The 21,867-nt window shown below is 43.7% G+C and overlaps 1 protein-coding gene across 2 annotated transcripts in view; it reads right to left on the bottom strand.

Annotated features, from left to right (window-relative positions):
* CCDC9B (coiled-coil domain containing 9B) overlaps window positions 1–21,867 on the bottom strand; it is a 90,799-nt gene that overhangs the window by 50,078 nt on the left and 18,854 nt on the right. The window contains exons 5-6 of one of the 2 annotated variants that reach the window (XM_048484266.1): window positions 21,412–21,564; window positions 2,652–2,726 (exon numbers count right to left, since the gene is read on the bottom strand). In XM_048484266.1, coding sequence (XP_048340223.1) covers window positions 2,652–2,726; window positions 21,412–21,564 — 228 coding nt within the window. The remainder of the gene's footprint in view (window positions 1–2,651; window positions 2,727–21,411; window positions 21,565–21,867) is intronic. The other variant, XM_048484267.1, reaches the window with a different exon arrangement.

The raw sequence follows: 21,867 nt of genomic DNA, 5'->3' as shown, positions 1-21,867 counted from the left end.
TGGTCAGTGGTTTTGACCAATAAACTACAGAGGACCAGTGCAGGGAAATGTTCCCCATTCCGACCTCCGGCTCAACTCAGTTTGGCCACAGCTGTGCTTTCTGGACCACAAGGGAACAAGATCAGGGAGCCTCCTGCTGCTCAGTGGGGCAGCAATTGGGACTGACACTAAGGAGCTCAGCTGTGCTCTCCTAATGAATCACATTGCCAAAGAAGGGAGCCTTATTCAATTTGTGCTCTGTTAATTAAGAGTGTTCGCTTGCTCGAGGGAGCCAGGCCTTCCTGGGCAGCTTTCCAGCCAGTGCCGCTGCAAGATCACCACCTTGCATTCTGAGAGCAACATGCTGTTTTTTTCTTCAGGGACACCAGCACTCAGCAATCTCTATCTCAACAGCCTCCCCTAAAAGAGTTCACTAGTCCTGTGAGAATGAATCACTTGCAACAGATCTTAGTCACATGGCTTGATAGAGCAGTGAAATAATTCCAATTCAGGTACAACAAGGGCCATAAAAGCCTGCACAGAACAGACACCACATGGATTTTTCTTTTACTGCCACCCTATGAATGATGATTCCCAAAAGCTTTAAATGTCAAGCAAAGTGTTGTGACTGTCCAAGGCTTTCACAGCCAGAATTACCTGGATGTTGTGGGTTTTCTGAGTTGTGTGGCCATGGTCTGGCAGCTTTCTCTCCTAATGTTTTGCCTGCATCTACGACTGGCATCTTCAGAGGAACGACACAATAAGATGTGTTTTTCTCTGCAATGGCACTATGGAAAGAAACACATCTTACTAAGACATGTCTTGAAGATGCCAGCCATAGATTCAGGCAAAATGTTAGGTGCTCAAACTACCGGACCATGGACACACAGCCCAGAAAATCCACCACAGCCAAAGTGTTGTGGCCTTTGTACTCCAAAAGAAGATGGTGATGGGCCCTCTGACATCTGGGAATTAGCACTGTCAAGTTAAAGAACTGGCCTTGGCAGGCAACTTCCTTCTGTTCTGGGCAATGTGACAATTAGGAAAGGATGCTGAGGGTCACGCTGTGCTTAGTGCACCCTCTGGTGGCTAATGTGCTGAACCACACTGTAGCCTTTAGGAGAGATCATCCTGCCCAGACTCAGGTTTGATTCATTGAGGGCTCCGGCCTTTTTTCCTTCAGGCTCTGGCCTCTTGCAGTTCACCATTCATGGTGAAAAAATTTGTGTGAGTCATTCCCAAAAGCCACGTCAATGTGGAGTGAGTGAAAGCAAGCTCATTCTGTATATGATGAAGAGCTCCGTCACAAATGGAGGGTTTTGATCAGCTGGAATTAAAGTTCATTCCAGCTGATGTGAAAACAACAACCCTCCATTTGTGACAGGGCCATTGGTGGAGGTTCTGTGACAAATCAGAGTACAAGGCTTCCTCTGATTTGTTACAGGGTTTGCTCAGGAGTGTATTTTGTAGCTGGGGCTACAGAGCACAGAAATCATTATCCAAGTTAGACAGATATCTATGCATATGGAGTCAAATTGATATATTATTTATTGAGTTCTATTTGTCTACACTGTGCAGAGTTTTTGCAAACATTTTTGCAAACATTTTTGGCAGTGCTGACAAGAGTGCCTGCTTCAGTGACTGCTTTGAAAAGTCTTGACTACCCAGGAAACACTCTGCCATCCCACTGAACTAGCTTTAGTCGCCCACAGTGATATCAGCACATACCCAATTTTGACTGAACAGGTGGAATCATGACATCAGGCTATGTCTAGCAAGCAGCAAGAGCCTGGAGTTAGGGACATGGGGGACACATGGCATTGTGGACACAATGATGTCATTTCTGGGGAAACCCTAGAAGTGACAACGGGTGGCTCTAGGAATTACCAGAAGCTCTAATGGTTTTCCTTGCAAGTGACATCACAGAACATGCACCACCAACAGAGTTTTTAAAAAATTTCTCCTGCCGTACCAAGGAGTGGTGTCCAAGTGAAGCGGGTTGCCACCAGGAGGCCTAGCAACTCTAGCATCAGCACACTTCATTATTTCTATTGCCTCAGATTGGCCAAATGAGCGATACGATTGGCCTTGCTCCTAGTCTGCTGTCAACTCTGCTATGTACCACTCTAATGTCATTCTGTTGACTACCAGTGAAATCCTAAGAATTCTTTCCAGGGAGTAAGCCATATTGAACAGAGTTTGGCATTGAATTTGCACATCTATGATCAACCATATTTCTTGATCAGATCTGGAATTCAGTGGGTTCTTGAATAGGCATTATGATTTTAGATATACAGAGTAGCTCTTGGGACTGGTTGTACATGCATGGAGATCTTAAGACTCTGCCTTTAAGGTACATTATGATGCCACAAGTACTGGTGGGCATATATAAGCATCCAACTAAATTATTCTGAATTTAGCTGAGGAACTCTGACCCATGAGGTACTCCTCTTCTTCATCTAACACCCCATGTTGATGTCTTGATGTACATAAAGGGAGTCAACTTCCAAATCTGAACTCATGGCTGATAGACCACTATCAGACCAAAGAGAGGCCTACAAGCTTTTACAAATGATCAACTCCAATAAAACAAGGTATTCCCTTCAGAAGTAAGTACTGTCAACCTGCTCCCATTTTCCTGAAGGCAACTGATAATGTGAAACCTCTCTCACCTTTTTGCCAAGAACATTTTCGGAATGCTTGTCGCCTTCTGACTTCCTTCTCTCCACTGTTCTTTTCTCCTGCACCTGAAAACATAGGGCCAGGGTATTCAGTCAGGATATTCAGTCAGATATAAATGGGCTTTTATACAAATTAATAGGAATAGATTACCCTACTAAGAAACAGATGGAACAAAAGATACCGGGGAGGTTGTCGGGTGAACTTAACCATAAAAGAAACAAGAAAAGGAAAAGAATAGGGAAACAAGGTGAGTAAGGAGAATAGCAAAATTCTTACCAAATCCCATCTACTCCACCCTGCTACCAGAAAGGAAAAGCAGATCTGCAGTTAAAAAGCCCCGTCTTTACCATCAAGGGGAGGTCTTCCAGCCAAAATCAGCACACAAATTAAACCCAACATTTTACTACTACTACTTCAGTTTTATAGCACTTATGATCCAAAAATTGCTTTACAAGGCAGATTCTGCCAAACATCAAAAACTCTGAAGGTTTAGTGGAAGAGTCTGAAGAATAATCTTGTCCCATTAAAATCAATGGGGGTCATGCTAAACTTTGGAGGAATGACCCCTATTCCTGTGTTTAGCCACACCACAATGCTGTGAGGCAGGTCCATTGTCTAGACAGGGAACATGGATGAGATTGGATCCTGAGGTCTCCTTCCACTCACTGAAGGTTGGTATTACACTTTGCATCTAGGATTGCCTACAGGCTTACGAAGAATGCCGCAGATGGAGCTCTGGAAATCTATTACTTTGGTCTCAGCATCATAACCATACACGTCAGCAGCAAAAGTAGTGACCAGTGGCATATCTAGGTGGGGAGAAGGGGGGGTCTTAAACCCCAGCCACCACGTTGTGTGGGCACATTTGTGCCCCCCAACTGTCCTCTGGTCCAGAATTCCCCATGGAGTTCAGGAGTAAGACACAGTTGAAGGCCAGTGAGCCAGTTTTGCCCTGCTCCCACCCATTCTCCATATGGGGAGGGGAGAAGCAAGGGCCCATTTGAGCCTGAGTGAGGTCAGGTTTGGACCCAGCTCTAAGCTGCACCCTGCCAGGCTCAGATTGAAGTCAGCTGCTCTCATCCCTTTAGCTTTATATTGTTGGCTCCATCCTCAAACTCCATCTCCAACCAAATATGGAGTTTAGGGGCGGAGACAACACTATAAAGCTAGAAGGATGAGAGCAGCTAGCTTCAGTTTGAGTCTGGTTGAGGCCAGGCTTGGATCTAGTTTCACGCTGCAGACTCAAACAGGCCCTTGCTGCTCCTATCTCTATGTGGAGATTGGGCGGGACCAGCCCCACACCCAATCTCCACATGGGGATGAGGGCGGGGCGAGCCTGACTAGCCCTGTGAGCCATCTCCATGTGAAGATTGTGGGTGGGGTGAGCCTGGCTCGCTGGCCTTCAATTGTTCCTCATGTGCAGCAGGGGTACGATGCGCAGCACCTCGGTTAGCCCCAGGCACCATATTAAGTAGATATGCCTCTGGCAATCACACAACTTTGTTACGCAGGATGGAACCCAGCAACTCCACCTGCAGTGACAGAGTAACAGCAGAAAGGCAGAAACATCCTGGAGAGCTCTTCAAATCCCCATCCCGCCCCAATTCCATCGCGACTTTATTCTGGCATACTGCCAACATCACACATTTTCCCCATACCCATTGTGTGGCTAAAGCAAACACATGCTGGCAATAATCAGAGGCATAACATATGTTCCCCTGCACTGTGGTTAGTGAATTGTGTGCTTGTATTCTACACGGACCTTTTTGGCACTGTTATGCATTTATGTTTTCCCTCTGATTTCCATTCCTCAGCCTCTGTGTCATTCTAGACTTTCCTCTTTTTCCTGTCAATCATTATTTGTTTTGGTTTGTTCCTGCTTCCTATCTGTCAGCATCCCCCCAACATCCCTCGAGGCTGTTTATTACTGTAACGTCCTCTTAAGGCTTTGCCAGGAGCGTGGCAGCAGTTTTATCTGCTACTGTGATCCTGCAGCTGCTCTGATGTGCTGTGACAGACGGGCGCTTTAATGTTTGTATTTCACAATGCATTAATTTGTGCTCTGTAAAAGTATTTTTCTCCTCTGTTTCTCTCCTTATTTCCTCGGGGAATTATGACACTCTTCTTGCTCCCATAGGGAAAAATTATCAGCAGCTGGATGCACAAATTCCTGAGCAAAATGAGAGATACAACCAGCAGCTGTTGAATTGGCTGCCTCTTAAGTGTTGAAAATTGTGGGTAGCTAAGAGCAGGAAATGAACATGGCAAGAGCGTGCCCTCTTTTGTGCAACCAGTGGGAAGTGGGCTCCCTGTAGAGGTGAACTTGAGAGCTTCTTGCAAGTTTCTCTCTAGTGTCACAGCTGGAGCTGGTTGTAGAGTGTGGGGGAGGGCACAAATGTCTCTCCTGCTGCTTGCCCCACAGTTAAAAGGCATTCAACTGCATAACTAGCACATGACAGATTCAAAAGAGATTTTAAGAAAAAAAATGGTTCCTTATTCAACAAATAAGTAAACTGTGGCATTCATTGCCAGGGCAACTTGAATGACGGGCATTTTGAGGTGACATTTTGGCCTTGGGCACATTCTAGTCTGGCTTCCATCCTGGCTATGGGATAGAGACCGTGCTGGCCACTATCACGGATGAGCTTCGCCTCCAGCAGGACAGGGATGGGTCAGTGCTGCTGGTACTTTTAGACCTCACCACAGCATTTGACACTGTCAATTATGATCTTTCGATCCACCACCTTGCCGTTACTGGTGTGTGGAGCACAGCCTTATACTGGCTGGCTTCATTCTTTTAGAAACAGAGGCAGCAAGCAGCATTTTGAGATCAGAGACAGCAACAGACAGCAAGCAGGGAGGGGGAATCTCGGTGGCATCCCCTTGTTTGTGGGGTGCCACAGGGGGCAATCCTCTCTCAAATATTATTTAACATCTATATGTGACCTCTAGTTCAGCTGGTTTGGAGCTTTGGGCTGGATTGCCATCCCCAGATGAAACTCACTTCTCATGTTGGTGGAGGGCCAGCCAACCACTGCCCCGGATGTTTTGGCTCAGTGTCTGGAGGCTGTGTCAGGATGGCTATGCCAAAGCAGGCTGAAATTGAATCCAACAAAGACAGATGTCCTGTAGTTGGGACAGAGAATGCCAGATCAGGGGTGTGGTCTGGGTATGGTCCAGAAGTCCTCCTTGTCTCTGGAGACCCAGGTCACACACAGGCTAAACTGACCTTTTTCCATCTTTGTCAGGCCAAACAGCTGGCCACTTATCTGTCCTGCCTGGACCTCACCACAGTGATCCATGGGATGGTCACCTCCAGGCTAGATTACTGTAACTCACTCTATACTGGCCTTCGCTTGAGGCTGCTCTGAAAATTACAACTGGTCCAGAAGGCAATGGCAAGAGTACTCACCGGGACTCCTGTGAGGGAACATATAAGACCTATACTCTTCCAGCTGCATTGGTTACCAGTTAAATTCTGGATTGTCTTCAAGGTGTTAGTGCTAACCTTTAAGGCCTTGAGTGGTCTGGGACCATCGTACATTCAGGATTGCATCTCCCCGTACTCTGACAGCAATCTCTTAGTGATCCCCAGCCCCAAGGACATACAGCTGGCTTCCACTAGAGCAAGAGCTTTTTTGGCTCTGGCTCCTGAATGGTGGAATGCACTGCTGGCAGACATGAGAGCTCTATGGGACCACAAACAGTTCCACAGAACATGCAGAACTGAAATGTTTCACCGTGCATACAACAGAAGCTGTATGATGCACACGAAGATAAGTTGGCCCCACAATTGTACCTTCTCCTTTGGGCACAAATGTAACTTTTATTATATGGGCAATATATCTGGATCTAAAATGCCATTCGGGGAAATCTTCTATTTTATAATGTTTTAATTGTAATTTACAATTTATTGGTTTTAATATGATCATAATTATGCATGTTAGCTGGCCTGATCCTGGCTTAGGCCAGGATGGGTGGGATATCAAGTCTAATAAAATCAAAATCAAATCAAATATGTTGACCATTATGTGAAACAGGATGCTGGACTGGATGGACTACTGCTCAGGTCCAGCAGTGCTGTTCTTGTACTTGTCCTCTGTTGTTTTTTTAAATGCAGATAGCACATACATTGTCATATTCTAGAACAATCTTTTATCCCTGTGTAGCTGATCATGTACACAGTGGCATCAATTCAAGCAGGGTGGGACAGGAAATGACTGAGTGAAAGGCAGAAAATAGTTAAGGTGAAGAAGGACAATTTAGACTATTTATGCACTTGTGGTCTTCATCACATTGATTGTATATTCCTTTCCACACACTTTGGGTTTGATTCTCTGTTACGTTTCCCACTCTTCAGCAGTCACACTGCCTTCAGATCAGAGAAGCCATGTGGTTTCCAAAAGCTCTGAAAGTGCTACTTTTCCTCTCCCTTTGCAGGAACAGTGAAGAAGATCAGCGTGCATTTAGCTTTCTTCAGGTTTCTCATTCCTCCGATTTCTCCTTCCCATAGCACAGCAGTTCCTCCCACTCTTCAGGCCACAATTTCAGAAGGACCAAAAGAGCTTTTAAAATTATTAATATTAGGAAGGTCTATCACTGGAGTCAGTGAAACGGACAAGAAATTGGTATGGTCTGGCATACTAATGCTGGACCAGAGATGGCAGGCAGTGGAAAAACGCATCAGGTATGGAAACAACGAGGAAGCAGTGGTGGGCAAAATGGTGAATTGGATCAGCTAGGAACACTTTATAGTGAGAGAATCTCTGTTGAAACAATAATTGCAGGAAAAATCCACAGTGAAGCAAACAGCTTAAGGGGGAAGTAGTGCATGCATCAATAGACTTAGAATTACAAAGCTGGAATTTAGCATAAGGAGAACCTAAAACAGGTTTCTCTGGTCGCTCAGAGCCACTTTTGGAAAGAGCCTGGCAGATTCTGCCCATTCTCAGCACTTAAGCTTCTGTTTTTACGCTTACAAGTTCTCTCCTCCAAACGATATTGTCCAGATAATGTATTTGGTCCACACAGATCATAACACAATCAAAACTGCAACTGTGTCACAGACACAGAAAAAAGGGGACAAAATCTACATTGAGGGGCCAAACAGGCAACAAATGCATGGGGTTACTCCTGCCCGGGTACCTTGGATGAGCCTGGGCTACTCAGCTAATGGCAGATGACTGACTGATGGGGAGATGATAGCCAATTAGGCTTAGCATTACCAACTAATCCCTTCCACCTTCTCCTTTTTCATGGTGTCATTTTAGTTACCACTCTTGGGAACTACTGTGGCAGCCGAACAAGTATAGCAGACTCTTCCTAAGCACAGGGGAGAGCTTGGACAACAGCCAGTTGTGGCGCACGGCTGTTTCAAAGTTTCACCTAAACATAGCACAGAGCTCTCTGAGATAATTCCCAACAAATCCACCAAATAGCAAGCAGAATGGTGATCAGATGGAAATGTCTGCACCACTCAGAACATGCAACAATGAGCTGCATATAAATGGGGGAAGGGGAAGATATATGGACAGTGTTCCTGCACCACTTGCTGCTGCAGCACATTTTCACACCACCATGTGGATGTCGTTGACTGAACACATCAAGGTTATCAGCATAAAAAGCCTTCTTTTGCTGAAAGCTACCTGTAAGTATGGAGTCCGTGGTCTGCTGAGGTCTGCATATGAACAGAAGACTAACGATAACGAAGCCAATTCCCTGGTGCCATTCTAAGATACAGGCAATTCTAATACAGCAAGTTAGAACTTGAATGAAACATCTTTATTCCTGATAATTGCTTAGAATACTTCTTGAACATCAAACCTTTTTTTTAGCAACAAAGAAACTCCATTTCAAGACTATATCTAATCTTTCTTCTTTTCTGTTTCATAATGCCAATAAGTCTCAGCAAAGATGGGTTTATATGCTTGTGCATTTGCTGAAAATCTGTCTCATTACTCCTCACTTGACAAGATTTCTGACATTTATAGGGCAAATGCACATTTCACAATAAAACCAATAGACACATAACCTTTTGAATTGATTTCATGACAGGATTCTAAAAGATCTCTGTCCAGGGGTTAAAGTGGTTGGCTTTCTTACCTCTTCTGGCTCCTGTGAACACTTGACCTCAACAGTTTAAATAAACAAACAATAAATAAACTCACCCTTCTGTGGCCACACAGGCTACTGGCAACTATAAACAAACCCCAGAATTAACAGACAAAAAAGAATTAAAAATAGATCCCAGTAAATAGGCCCCACTAAACTCAATGAAACTTAGGCCCCTTCCGCACACACAGAATAATGCATTTTCAAACTACTTTCACAACTGTTTGCAAGTGGATTTTGCTATTCCGCACAGCTTCAAAGAGCATTGAAAGCAGTTTGAAAGTGCATTATTTTGCATGTGCGGAATGAGCCTTACTTCCAAGTATATGTGATTTAGATTATACTGTAAAGAAGATCAGAGGTATGCTGAAATTGCTATGTTTTACCTACATGTAAACACATCAAATTGGTGGATTTTGGGTCAGCTGCCAAAATGTCAAGGAACAAAATGGTGAATGCCAAACTGCCTGTGGCTACCCCGATTATATGGCTCCAGAAATGCTAATGGTATTGGACAGTGATAGCAAAGGTTCACATGGATCCAAATGTGACTGGTGGTCTCTGGGGGTAGTGGCTTATGAAGTGATCTATGGAAAGTCACAGTTTACTGAAGGAACATCATCGAAAACCTTCAATTATATCATTAATGTTCAGAGATTTCTGAAGTTTCCCGAGGTGAAAGTCAGCAATGAATTCTTTGATCTGATGCAGAGCTAGACCGGCTCCACAAAGACAAATTCATTTGAGGCAGATTTGAAAGGCCCTAATTGAATTTATCTACTTGCCATACTGCAAGTAGTAGAGGAAAATGGAGCAAGGCCTCTGCTGATGACCTGAATTGATCTCTATACTGATTCTCTGACTTCTAAGGGGCCAGCTCCAATTATAGAAGGAAGTCATCTGGAATACTGCTCATTTCTGAGAGTCGAATGCTTCAGGGTGCCTTGAAGGATCCTATCAGAGCTTCTTTCACATATATGTACAGGGTTGCTAAACTGTTGTCATATTTTCATAGCATCTTGGTCTGCAGAAACCAATGGAGAAGGCTTTTACTCTGTGCCAAATTAGCATCCTTGCCTGCACATCACCATTTGCTAAAAGGAACACCTGCTATCAGAGTTCCAGGAGTTTCAGAAAGAGACAGTGAAGGCAGATAAGGGCAGACTGGGATTAATTTGGGCCAGGGTTCATGACGGCTTAGCTGCAAAGCCCTTTGAACTTGCAGCCCTAGGCTCTTGAACTAAGAATAAAGAAAATGATGCCTTTGAGCAGATCCTTTTCCTTTTCAGTAAAGTTTTTTGCAAATAGAACGCTTTTAAATACTTCATGAACTGGGCCCAGCACTGTGTTGACTTATAACCATGATAGAATTATCAATTCCTTTTGTGATATTAGAGTGACTTGATATACAGGAACTAGCAGATGATAACGCTCATCTCCATGCAGTGAAAAGCTTCACAAGTCACTGTTAAAAAAAATAATAAAACAAGTCAGGGTAACATTTTTTCCTGATCATATGGCAATGCGAAAATGCAGGTTAGTGAAGTCAATGTTATAAAATCTATCCAGTATTGCTGGAAACTCAAACAAAATCTGTTAGTGGTGTGCAAAAAAAAAATCAGTATATTGAACCAAGGCTTGAACCATAACAGACCCCCCCCCCACAAAAAAAAAATAGTATTGCCAGTATGGCACTGGATCCAGGTTTTCTTTGTGGGGGAGGGGTTTTCAAAATTTTGGAGTCCATTATGCCCTATGAGGAAAATGTCTGGGTGAAATTTTCTGGCTAAAAGCACCAAAATTGCAGTGGAGCTGCGAGTCCCTCTCTTTTAAATACCCCCCCCCCCCCATTTCAATTTGATTGGAGAGGCCCAATTCTTTGGGCACCTGAATAGGGTGCCCCTGCCATCCTTCATAATTTCCTGTGGGGGGAACTCTCCAAGCTGCTTCCAGGGCAAAAGCCATGCCTGCAAGCAGCAAACACTAGTCAAATGTCTCCTGTGGAAGAACTAACACAATAAGCCCAACAGAACCATTCAGAACCCAGTAGGACTACAAGCCAAACAAAATCAAACCAGAGAACCTCTGCAATTGAAACTCCAGGTGGGGAGGGGGATTTTGCAAGCCCAGCAGAACCAATGCCAATGAACAGATGTGCAGCAGAACCCAGAACCACTCTGGCAGTGTAAGCCAAAGTCAAACTGGAGAATCACAGACAGCAGACAAATCCAAGTAAAAGAGGCATTTTGCAAATCCAGCAGTTATGAAATCCTTGAGTGCTACGCAAAGCAGCTACAGCAAAAGGGAACCAAAAACCTAATGAAGCTGACAGACAGACTTGAAATTGACTGAAGTAGCCTGGCAAGCCGTGGAAGCCCTGGGAGACACGGAAATAAAAGAGAAATTGAGGGAGGGAACAGTCCCAGGAGCCTGCAAAAACTGGCCCCCTGTGGTTTCAACAGACATTAAATAGAACACAGGACAAGATCAAACCCTACAGAGCCCACAGACCAGTGGCCGTAGGGCAAAGCAGGAATCTTGCAGCACCACCTTCAGAGGCCGAAACAACCCCCCCACTTAAGACTTGAACCATCATAACATAGTGCTCCCCACTCCCAGTACCAAAGTGAAGTTTAACAGGATACTGTGTTCAATAGTACCTAAGGCTGCTAAGAGATCCAGCAGAACTAGTAGGGTCACATTCTGCCTTTCCAGTTCTCGAGCCAGAAAGTAATGCCTATGGCAACACTGATATTGTGCACCTACCATGGCATCGGTGCACCCCTCAGGTACCTGGCCCAGGGGCCAGTCCTCCGGCTGGCCTGCTATGTGCCTTGTTGCTGGTTCAGTGACAGCCTCTCCCTGAAGCTCAGCTTGGCCCCGCCAGTGACTGAGCAGCACCGGGGGGCTGAACAGCAGGCAGATAACAAAGGCAGTGGCCAGGGTAACAGGAGCAAGTCCATTTGCACATATGAGCATTGTCTTCATCAGCTCAAATAAAATGGGAAAAGTTGGGAAGATAAGGAAATGAGAGCTGGAAGGCTCTGAGAGGAAACGGCAGGCTTAAGGGAACTTTATCTTAAGGGTACTGCTTTGTTTCCACAGTTGCCCAACAAGGTAGGTTAGCATCCAAGGCATTCCAACAAGTTTTATGGCTGAACAGGTTTTAGAACTCCAGAAGTTTCACTATCCAATGCTCTAGTCATCTACACAATCTTCCTTTTTTACTCATGAAACAGTATGCCAAGTTCATGGGATCAAAAATATATATTTCTTCAGGCTATCAGGACAATATATGTATTCTTCTTATACAAATCAGAGAACAAGCCAGTATCCACATAAACAGCACTGGAGACAAAATTGAACTGCAGTCTCATTGTTGGCTCCCCTAGAAGGTAATAAAGCAAATCCTCACAGTCTTGGACTCAGAAATATGATTACTTTCAAGGCCTGCACTCCCTCACTGCATGTGCAAGATTTTTCTGTGGCTCTGGCAGGATTCCTGTCAGCAGGGAGCTCAGCAATGCTTCTCTTTCTGAGTCTTTAGTATTAAATTCCCTCACAGGCCTCTTTGTGCTCTGGTCTCCCTAAAAATGGTTGCAGTTACTAAGCAGCAGTTTCTACAACAGTTCATTTGAGTTTCAAGCAAGTGTGCCCAGATCCACTGGAACATGATGGTTAATTAGCAGGCTACAGATTAGCTTGAAATTGGAAAGGATATGTGGTCTGCGGGCTCTTTAAATTGATTATGGGCACTTTCGCACAAGCAAAATAATGCACTTTCTATCCACTTTCACAATTGTTTGCAAGTGGAATTTGCTAATTCACACAGTAAAATCCAGCTGCAAAGTGGATTGAAAGTGGATTGAAAGTGCATTATTCTGCATGTGTGGAAGTGCCCTATTATTAGTTTGTAAAGTGATATATCCTGAGCTAATACATTTTCACCTAAAGAGACAATCACATAGCAAATAGGGCACAACAAAACTCTGGTCAGATCTAAAATGAAGCATACCAAGAAAATCCCATCTAGGCTACTCAGCCCTTAAAAGGTTTTTTAAAACATAAGCTAAAACAAACTTTATTGTAGCCCTTACAATTACGGAAATGCCTGGCCTGTGTAAGATTGTGAGCTTTCTCTGACAAGGCTCTTGGGCCTTTAACAGCAGCAGGTCCACCAGAATTTCAACCAGTAAGGTTTTACTTGTTGTTTTCTCAAGTTCTTCCCTATTGGGAGGGCTATTGCCCCTTGAATGTTGACTTGCAATTTAGCTGTTAAGATGCACAAGACCCATGAGGAGGAAAAATGTAGCAACAAACATCTAGGCATTGGGGAGAAGGCAGTTCACATCATCATCCTAGGAGCCACAGACTCTCCATCTGCCTGAGTGAAGATAGACTTTGGCCCTTTGGGACAGATACATCTGAACATGGTTGCTAGGTGGGTGATTCTTCTGCAAATCAGTGCAAATCAACAAATCAGAAAACAATTTTAAAGGTGAAAACCCATTAAGCACAGGACGCATGCATCAGATCAGGCTGGACCTCTGTTCCAGGTTAAAGTTTAGAAGGCAAACCACTTCAGGTTCTTGCTCTTATACCAGTGTTCCTTTCCTGTATTCTTGCTGACATGGTAATATGATCACTATATCCGTGCATATACTTTCCCTCCGTTCTTGAACTATGAGAGGAGATATTAGCTAAGCAACAAAATAACTGTTTTGCATACGGAAGGTCCCAGATGCAGTCCCCAGCATCCCCATTTCAAAGGGAACAGGTAGTAGGTGATGTGAAAGACCGTAATGGACTAGATAGATCAGCCATCTGAAGCCGTTTCAGGTGTTTTCCCAGAAGGGACACTCTATGGTCAAAAAACCCTTTCCTCTAATATTGGAACTGTGGTAATCGTGTTTCCTATGCTGGACCCAACAGTATCTCTGTCTTCCTCATGGACTGATAGCTGAAAAACAATAGAAGAATTTACAAATTTTGGTTTCAGTTAGGCTGTTTTACAATCCTCTGGGGATTGCACATAGCTAAAATATAAAGCTGGAAATGAACAGGTCCTTCTACACAGACCTTCCTCTCTTTTTTTCATTTTGTGTTCATTTGCTGTGCATGTCCAAATGTCTTCCAGCTAGTTTTTCTGTTATGGGAGATCGCATTTCCCCAGCACACAGTGCTGACAAATGAGCTTTTCCACACATCAAGCCTGTTCACAGAGATTATGAACTCTAAAATGTTGGATGATCCAGCTTGACTTTCCTGTATAGTCTTAAGAATAGCAGGGGCAGAGAAGGGGCATTTCAGGTGGGGAGTTTGCTTTTCCCTCACAAACTAGGACCCCTTTCACACATGCCGAATAATGCACTTTCAATCCACTTTCACAATGTTTTGGAAGTGGATTTTGCTATTCCACACAGCTGCAAAGTGCATTGAAAGTGGATTGAAAGTCCATTATTCTGCGTGTGCAGAAGGGGGCAAGAATTCTAAATCTGGATTAAATGATTAACTCCTGGTCTAGATTTCAAGTTTGTGAAGAAGAAACGGTCATGGCTACATGTTGTGCTGGTCATAGCTGAATCAGTAAACTGATGTCTGAATACAGCCTCAGGCCCCAATATGTTGTTCAGTTTAGACCACTCCTGCGGAAATCAGAAAGTTGTTCCTCCAGGGCATGAAGAATAAGCTGTTTCAGGAGTTACAGAACCCAGAGGAAGATGGGGGCTTTCTCCTATGTTTCATCTAATTGTCCAAAATAAAACATTCATAACATCAACAATAAGCAAACTTCCTATGCAAAGACATTTTGCCCATCTTATAACACAAAATGTGAAATTTCTATTTTGGATGATACGGAGAAGAACTTAGAGTACATGAGGTAAACACTAAATACATTTTCAGTAAATGGGAAATGGATTCCTATTTAACTATACAATTTACAGTAAACTCATATTATGCTACACCATAAATACAAATCCCTGCAGTCAGTTTCGTTTAGGCAAACTAGTATTAAAGTCCACACCTGGAACACAGAAATAATCCCACAGAAATAATCTAGAGCAGAAAAAATTTCTATGATGCATGTATGGAAACGTACACAGGCAGCCTAAATAGAAATTCTAGGGATTGTTTTATTTATTTGCTTGTTTGTTTAAACATTAATACTTATCTTGGTAAACTCAAGTTGGTTAACAAAACAGCAAAAGCTTCAGGACATAGATATTAGAAGTGGTCAACAAATTAAAACCAATGCATAACATAATTAAAAGCCAATATACAGAATGAAGCAAACCCCAAACAGCTTACCTTCTGCCACATGTCCTCTGGAATAGGTCTTGCACACTTTTTTGAATGTGACAAGTGAAGAGTGCACAGGAGCACAATGAAAGATGCAGCTTGAGAGATATGAGGGCTTTAAAGGTGATAAACAGCAGTTTGGATTTGTCCCAGAAGCAAAGAGGCAACCAATTCAGTTGCCGCAGGACTGGCATCATACATTCCAGGCTGCAGCCCTCAGACAGAATCCTGTTGCTGCATTCTGCACCAACTGAAGCTTCTGGAATGTCTTCAAAGGCAACCCACGCAGAGTGCATGATTGTAGGAGCAGCAGTGGCATAGTGGTTAAGAGAAGGTGCACTCTAATCTGGAGAACCAGGTTTGATTCCTTACTCTGCCACTTGAGCTGTGGAGGCTTATCTGGGGAACTAGATTAGCTTGTGTACTCCAACGCATACCAGCTGGGTGACCTTGAGTGAGTTGCAGCTCTTTGGAGCTCTCTCAGCCCCACTCACCTCACAGGGTGTTTGTTGTGGGGGGGAGGGAAAGGAGATTGTCAGCCCCTTTGAGAGAAAGGGAGAGTATGAATCCACGCTCTTCTTCTTCTCTTCTTCCAATCTAGAGGTTGCAGTGGCATGGAGCAGCGTGGCTAGGCCAGCAGAGTCTAAACAAGAGGCTTGTTTATGAGCCAGGTGAAAGGAGGCACTCCTAGAAGCAGCAGTGACCTGTTGGTTCATTGATATATCCAGGTCCAGGAGTATCTCCAGGCTCTTAATTTGATCTGCTAATTGGTAGATGAATCCCAGATAAGCACTCTGCCTTCTCAACCAGCATCACCCAAGTCTTGTCTGGATAAACCTTTACTTTGTCATCCACTTGACCGCAGCCTAAAGACAGTCCCTTTCATAACCACCTCTAGAGACATAGTTTGTGATATATAAAGCTGATGTTATCGGCATATTGGTGATAATCCACTCCAACACTTCTGATGATCTCAGCCAAAGGTTTTACATACAGATTAAAGTACACAACTTCTTTACTACAGAAAGCACAGTCTACCAACCCACTGCACTACAGAAGCTGGGCAGATCAAAGTTTTCAGCAGGGCCCAATTTGAGATCAAAAGAAATATTCCCTCCCTGCTAATGCCTCTCCACCCTAGTCTTTCTTTCCTGCCTCTCTAGCCCAGGGTCAGCAACAATCTTTTATAATTGAAGAGTCGAACTACCGTATGTCAAAATTCAGTGAAAGAAATCAGCAAAGAGCCAGTATAAAAAAGCCTGATTGCATAACTGAAATTATTCGCCTTATTGAACATTGACATGCCGAATAATAGAAAGTTTCCACACTTCAAACACCGGTTGTTGTAAGATTGGCCTAGAGATCTCCAGGTACTACAACTGATGTCCAGATGACAGACATCAGTTCCCCTGGACAGAATGGGCTGTTTGGAGGGTTGATTCTATGGCATTTTACCCTGCTTGGGTCCCTACCCTCCGCAAACTCCACCTTCCCCCGTTTGCACCGCTAAATCTCCAGCAATTTCTCAACCCAAAACTGGCAACTCTGAATTGTTGTGAATCCATTATCAGTAAATGGCACATGCAAGACTGCTAAGAAAAATACAGAAGAGCACCTGTGTGGTTGTATTAGTGCTCTAGCATAGATCTGTACACATCTTGCACTTGTATTACTAGCAACTGTTCACAGCTATTAAACTCCACCCCAGCCTATGTGCAGACATTAGGACGTATACATAGCACCTACAAACATACTACAGTAGTACTTGCGTAAAGCTTTTTCTATGAGATTGGAAAACGTGGAAATGAAAGGATCCCAATTGTGCAGGGGGAACTGTGCATGGATACTTATAATATGCTCAGTGTACTCCTTTCATGTCTTCCAGTGTGCATAGCAGTCCTAGGCATCATAAGCCTGCTCCCCCCCACCCTCCCACCCCACACACACTCATTCTACACCTCCCACGTTCTGTTTGCCTAATATATCTCTACCTTCTGCTAAAATATAAACAGTATTATGTCACACACAGCTTTACACAAACACACAAAAGGACTCTGATGCCAAATGAACTGCTTCAACCCTTTTTGAACCCCAGCCCCAATGTATGCGTCCTTCATGCTGGGAGGCATTGCAGGCCCTGGGCTTGAGGACAATGGCCCAGTATTATTGGGAAAGTGCTGGCCGTGAGAGAAAGGCCTTGAGCTAGCTGCACTTACCGCCTTTCTCAGCATGATTTACACTCTCTGTTTCAATGTGTCCATGTGTTCCCTGCAGGGCCGTCATCCATCTTGCCTGAGAAAACAGCCTTGCCCATCTGGGACTGTAAAACTCTCACATGCCCACGCTCTCCTGTGTCAACAGTCTTTCATTTTTTCTCCTCACTGAGAATGGGGCAGAGTAGGCTGAGCTTGCTGACTGTAGAGGAAGTACAGATTGTGCTGTTCTTGTGTTAATCCTCTGTTCCTTTAGCAGAATAGCACTCAGACACTGTCCATTTGAGGTTGTCAAAGTGGGGATTCAAAATCTAAGATCCCTACCAGAAAGCATGAAAGAGGAATGACAGAAATGTGCCATCTTGCTTTGAAGAAGAAAGCCTGTCTAGAATGAGGAAAGCAATCAAAAGTACTAGGCATGGTATGCAATGTGAAAACAACAAAAAAATAGAAACAATACTTTACCAAGGCTACATAAATTGCTGAACGTGCAAACTGAATACAAAGGATGCACAAACTAAGGCATATAAAAGTAAACAAAGTAAACAAAAGTACAAATAAAGCCAAAATGTCACCATGAAATCAATGAAATGGGCAATACTGGGGAGCTTGTCCCATTTTTGGACTTTCGGATTATTTTTGGATTATTCCTGATTGCACGCTTTTGACACCTTGATTTCATGGTGATATTTTGCCTTCATTCGCAGTCTTTGTTTGCTTTTATATGCCTTAGTTTGTGCACCCTTTGTATTAAATCTACATGTTCAGTAATTTAGTACAGTACTCGTCTGTCTGTCTGTCTGTCTGTCTGTCTGTATGTATGTATGTATGTATGTCTTTTAGAACGAGGAAAGACTATTCAGAGGGAAAAAATGAAGTTTCATACTTGACAGCTTTGCAGCACGTTTGCCCCCAGCCTTGATATACTAGGGACCGCTGGAATTCAGCCACTTAGCAGTTTCCTTTTAGCACTTTTTAGTTCATTTTTTGGGAATACTTTTTGCAGTTATAATAAAATGGGTAGTGTAGCTTCTTCGTGATACATCACCGGGATCCTTCTTATCTTACAGTAGTGTTTGATATGGTCCATCATGACATTTAGACCCTCCGCCTTGCTGCTTCCAAAGTCTGGGGAAAAGCCTTGCAATGGCTGACCTCATTCCTCTGGGATCGGGGACAAAGATGGCACTTGGGGGGAAATTGTCCTCTTGGAGGCTCATAGATTGTGGGAAGTCTCAAGGGGCAATCCTTTTCCCAATGTTATTTAAAATCTACATGTGACCCCTTGCCCAGTTGGTTTGGAGTTTTGTGCTAGGGTGCACAGGACATGCCACCAAGCCAGCAGACAGGTGGGCAGCCAGCCTTGCTGCACCACGAGATCACCCAGGACGCTGGCGAGCTGAAGACGAGCCAGGCCTGGGAGGAGGGCCAGCCGGAAGAGCACAAATTGGGAACCTCAGGGGTGGCTTACTGGCAGCACAAAGCAAGGCAGGCTGCAAAACCTGCAGCAGGCTGGAAAGGAGGCCAGGCGCCTGCTTGCCAGGAGCAGTAGTGATGGTGGCGGGAAACACCTGGGAGGCATGGCCAGTAGGCCCAATGGTAAGGACAACCCCTTCTGCCCTAAAGCTAGAGAGGGGGTGGGAAGGCAAGCTGGGCTTTAAGGGCAGCCGCCAAGGAAGGGCTCAGTCCCAGGGCCGAGTTCAGGGGTGGGACACAAGAGGGAGGTAAGGGAGGGACCTGGCAATCCCAGGTACGGTGTTACTGTAGGTTTGATATTCTCAGTGATGCAATCAAACATACAAGTGTCAGTGCTGTCAAACATAGCAAAAACTAGGGTAGAGGTTCATTTTGTAAGAAACAAGGGGAAAGAGGGAGTTTGGGGATGTGTTTACTCCATCTAAAGTAACTGTCTTGTATTGCAACTTAGCTAGACTTATGTTTTTGTATTCTTTTCATTACATCTGAGAATGACAGGTATTTTCCATTCATGTGCTCTAGTTTAGTCTGCAATAATCTGTAGTCATCTCTGTCCACTGCAGTAAGTGGAACTTCAGTTTCAGTCTGCTGGTGGTAGGAGAAGCAGATGGACCATTACAGTTCAGGAGCAGGAGATGTAACCCCTATGTTCAGAATGGAATGACCCAGAAAGAGGTGGAGACTGATGGTAAATTGGATGTTTGGGTGGATGCCAATAAGGTGATCCAGAAAATTCAGCAGTTCTTCCTTGCCATGGCTCCAGATTGTAAAAGTATCATCCACATACTTGAAACCAAGTTGTGGGTTTTCTGGGTGTTGTTTCGAGGGCTTGTTTCTCGAAATGTTCCATGTGAAAATTGGCTATCACTGGGCTGAGGGTGCTTCCCATGGCTACCCCACCTGTCTGTTCATAGTAATCATTGTCCCTGCTGAATTTTCTGGGCCACCTTAATGGCATCCACCCAAACATCCAATTTACCATGGAAACTGAAAAAGAAGGAAATCTGCCTTTTTTAGATGTCTTGGACTTTTGCGAACCCAACCATCAATTGGGCCACAGAGTATGCAGAAAACCAACAGACATAGACTGGTATCTACATAAAAACTCCACCACCCACAACAAAAAAGAGATATAATCAAAACTTTGACAGATCGTACAAAACAAATCTGTGAACCTCACCTCCTCCCTGATGAAATCAATAATCTAGACTGGGCTGTACAGGCAAATGGCTACTCCACAACAGAAATCAGAAGAGCAGAAGAAGACCACGAAAAACCCACAGGACTGAGGAGAAACAGCCCACCACAGGAAAAATATTTCTACCATACATCAAGTGAATCACAGATCGAATACGGAAACTGATGAAAAAACATAACCTACAAACAATCTTCAAACCTACCAGAAAAATACAGCAGATTCTACACTCAGCAAAGGGAGACCCCCTCACTTCTGCAGGAGTCTATCGCATATCCTGCAGCTGTGGAAAGGTCTACATTGAGACTACAAAATGCAGCATTCAGACTAGTATTAAAGAGCATGAAAGACACTGTCGGCTTAACCATCCCAAAAAATCTGTAGTAGCAGAACATGCTCTAAACAAAACTGGACATAATATTTTATTTGAAAACACTGAAATTCTGGAAACTTGGACAGTTACTATGTCAGACTACAAAGGGAGGCTATTGAAATCCACAAACACCAAGACAACTTCAATAAGAAGGAAGAGACTCTGAGAATTAACAAAACTTGGCTACCAGTACTTAAAAACAGAAGAATCAAAGGCCAAGGGCATGCTAGGTTCATGGACAATGAACTCCATCCAGACTCAAGATCTGTATTCACTAATATTGCTGCTATTGCAAGGAATGCAACTGTGAATATGCATGTAAATAGACTGAAAACCCCATGCACAATACAATGCAGTCAACCACACCTTTGCATAGCAAGTTCCACCCAAACACTTACTGATTGGTTCCCCACCCTGGGACATTGACAATATACAGCCCACTAAACAATCCCTTCTCACTTGACATAGAGTGTAACACACTTCTCTCTGTTATAAACCTCTGAAGATGCCCGCCACAGATGCAGGTGAAATGTTAGGAACAAGATCTACCAGACCATGGCCACACAGCCCGGAAAGCCCACAACAACCAGTTGAGTCCAGCCATGAAAGCCTTCAACAATACATTAGAATTTATTGTTTCAGGGTTTCGTGCGTGTAATTGGTGAGAGTTCTTCGTCATCTCAAATCCAGTACCCCAAGCAGCTGGAGTCTTCATGAGCCACCCACTTGCAGGAAGAAATGGACGTGGCATTACTGGACTGTAATTAGAAGGACTTGAAATGAAACTTAAACAGGACCTTGAATTGTTATGTTAAATGTTAATGTTGATAAGTGTTATACGTTAAGGAAAAGTAAACAATTTTGTTTGAAATTTTAGTTGTTGCAAACTCCTTCCAAGTTCTGTCCCACAGAACTCATAAAATGAGGTTACTGATACACCATTTCTAAATGACGTTTCACTTCCTATTACGTTCAAGAGCTGCCAATACCATTGTTACATGACATTAGAAAGCTGTTTCTAATTAGAATGCTTAAATGGAGAACTGGAGCCCCAGAAAGCAGCTATTTTGGAACACCCTCACCTTGCTTTTGTTGTCCATAGTAATAGCAATCTGCATTCTTCTTCCTCTACGGAAAGCTACTAGCTGATCCATCTCTTCCTCGCTGATATCTGGGGTCTCCCCTGGGCTCCCAAAACACTCTGATCCCCATTTTTCACTAACAATCCGTTTTCCCTAGAAAAGACAAATGTCATCATCCAAAGACATGAGTAGTTACCATTCACATAGATAGGTACATCTTTACCATGAGCATGGGCATGTGCTGCTAAGTAAGTCTGGAAAGTAGGTCTGGAAAAACAGCAGACACCAAATTCAATTTGGGCAGGTTTTCACTGATTGTTTCTTTTTACACTTCCTGTTTTAATCTTTGCATTTCATCTCTGTTTTTAAACAATGGATGTATCAATTCTTAAATTTTGTAGGAAGCTATTGTTTTATTGCATAATTTTCCTTACTCCAAATCTCTGATGGAATAAA

The sequence above is a fragment of the Sphaerodactylus townsendi genome, linkage group LG02 (assembly GCF_021028975.2).
Source record: "Sphaerodactylus townsendi isolate TG3544 linkage group LG02, MPM_Stown_v2.3, whole genome shotgun sequence".
NCBI classification, from domain to species: Eukaryota; Metazoa; Chordata; class Lepidosauria; order Squamata; family Sphaerodactylidae; genus Sphaerodactylus; species Sphaerodactylus townsendi.
The sequence above is the reverse complement of the archived record's forward strand: the minus strand, read 5'-3'. Positions and strand labels throughout refer to the sequence as shown.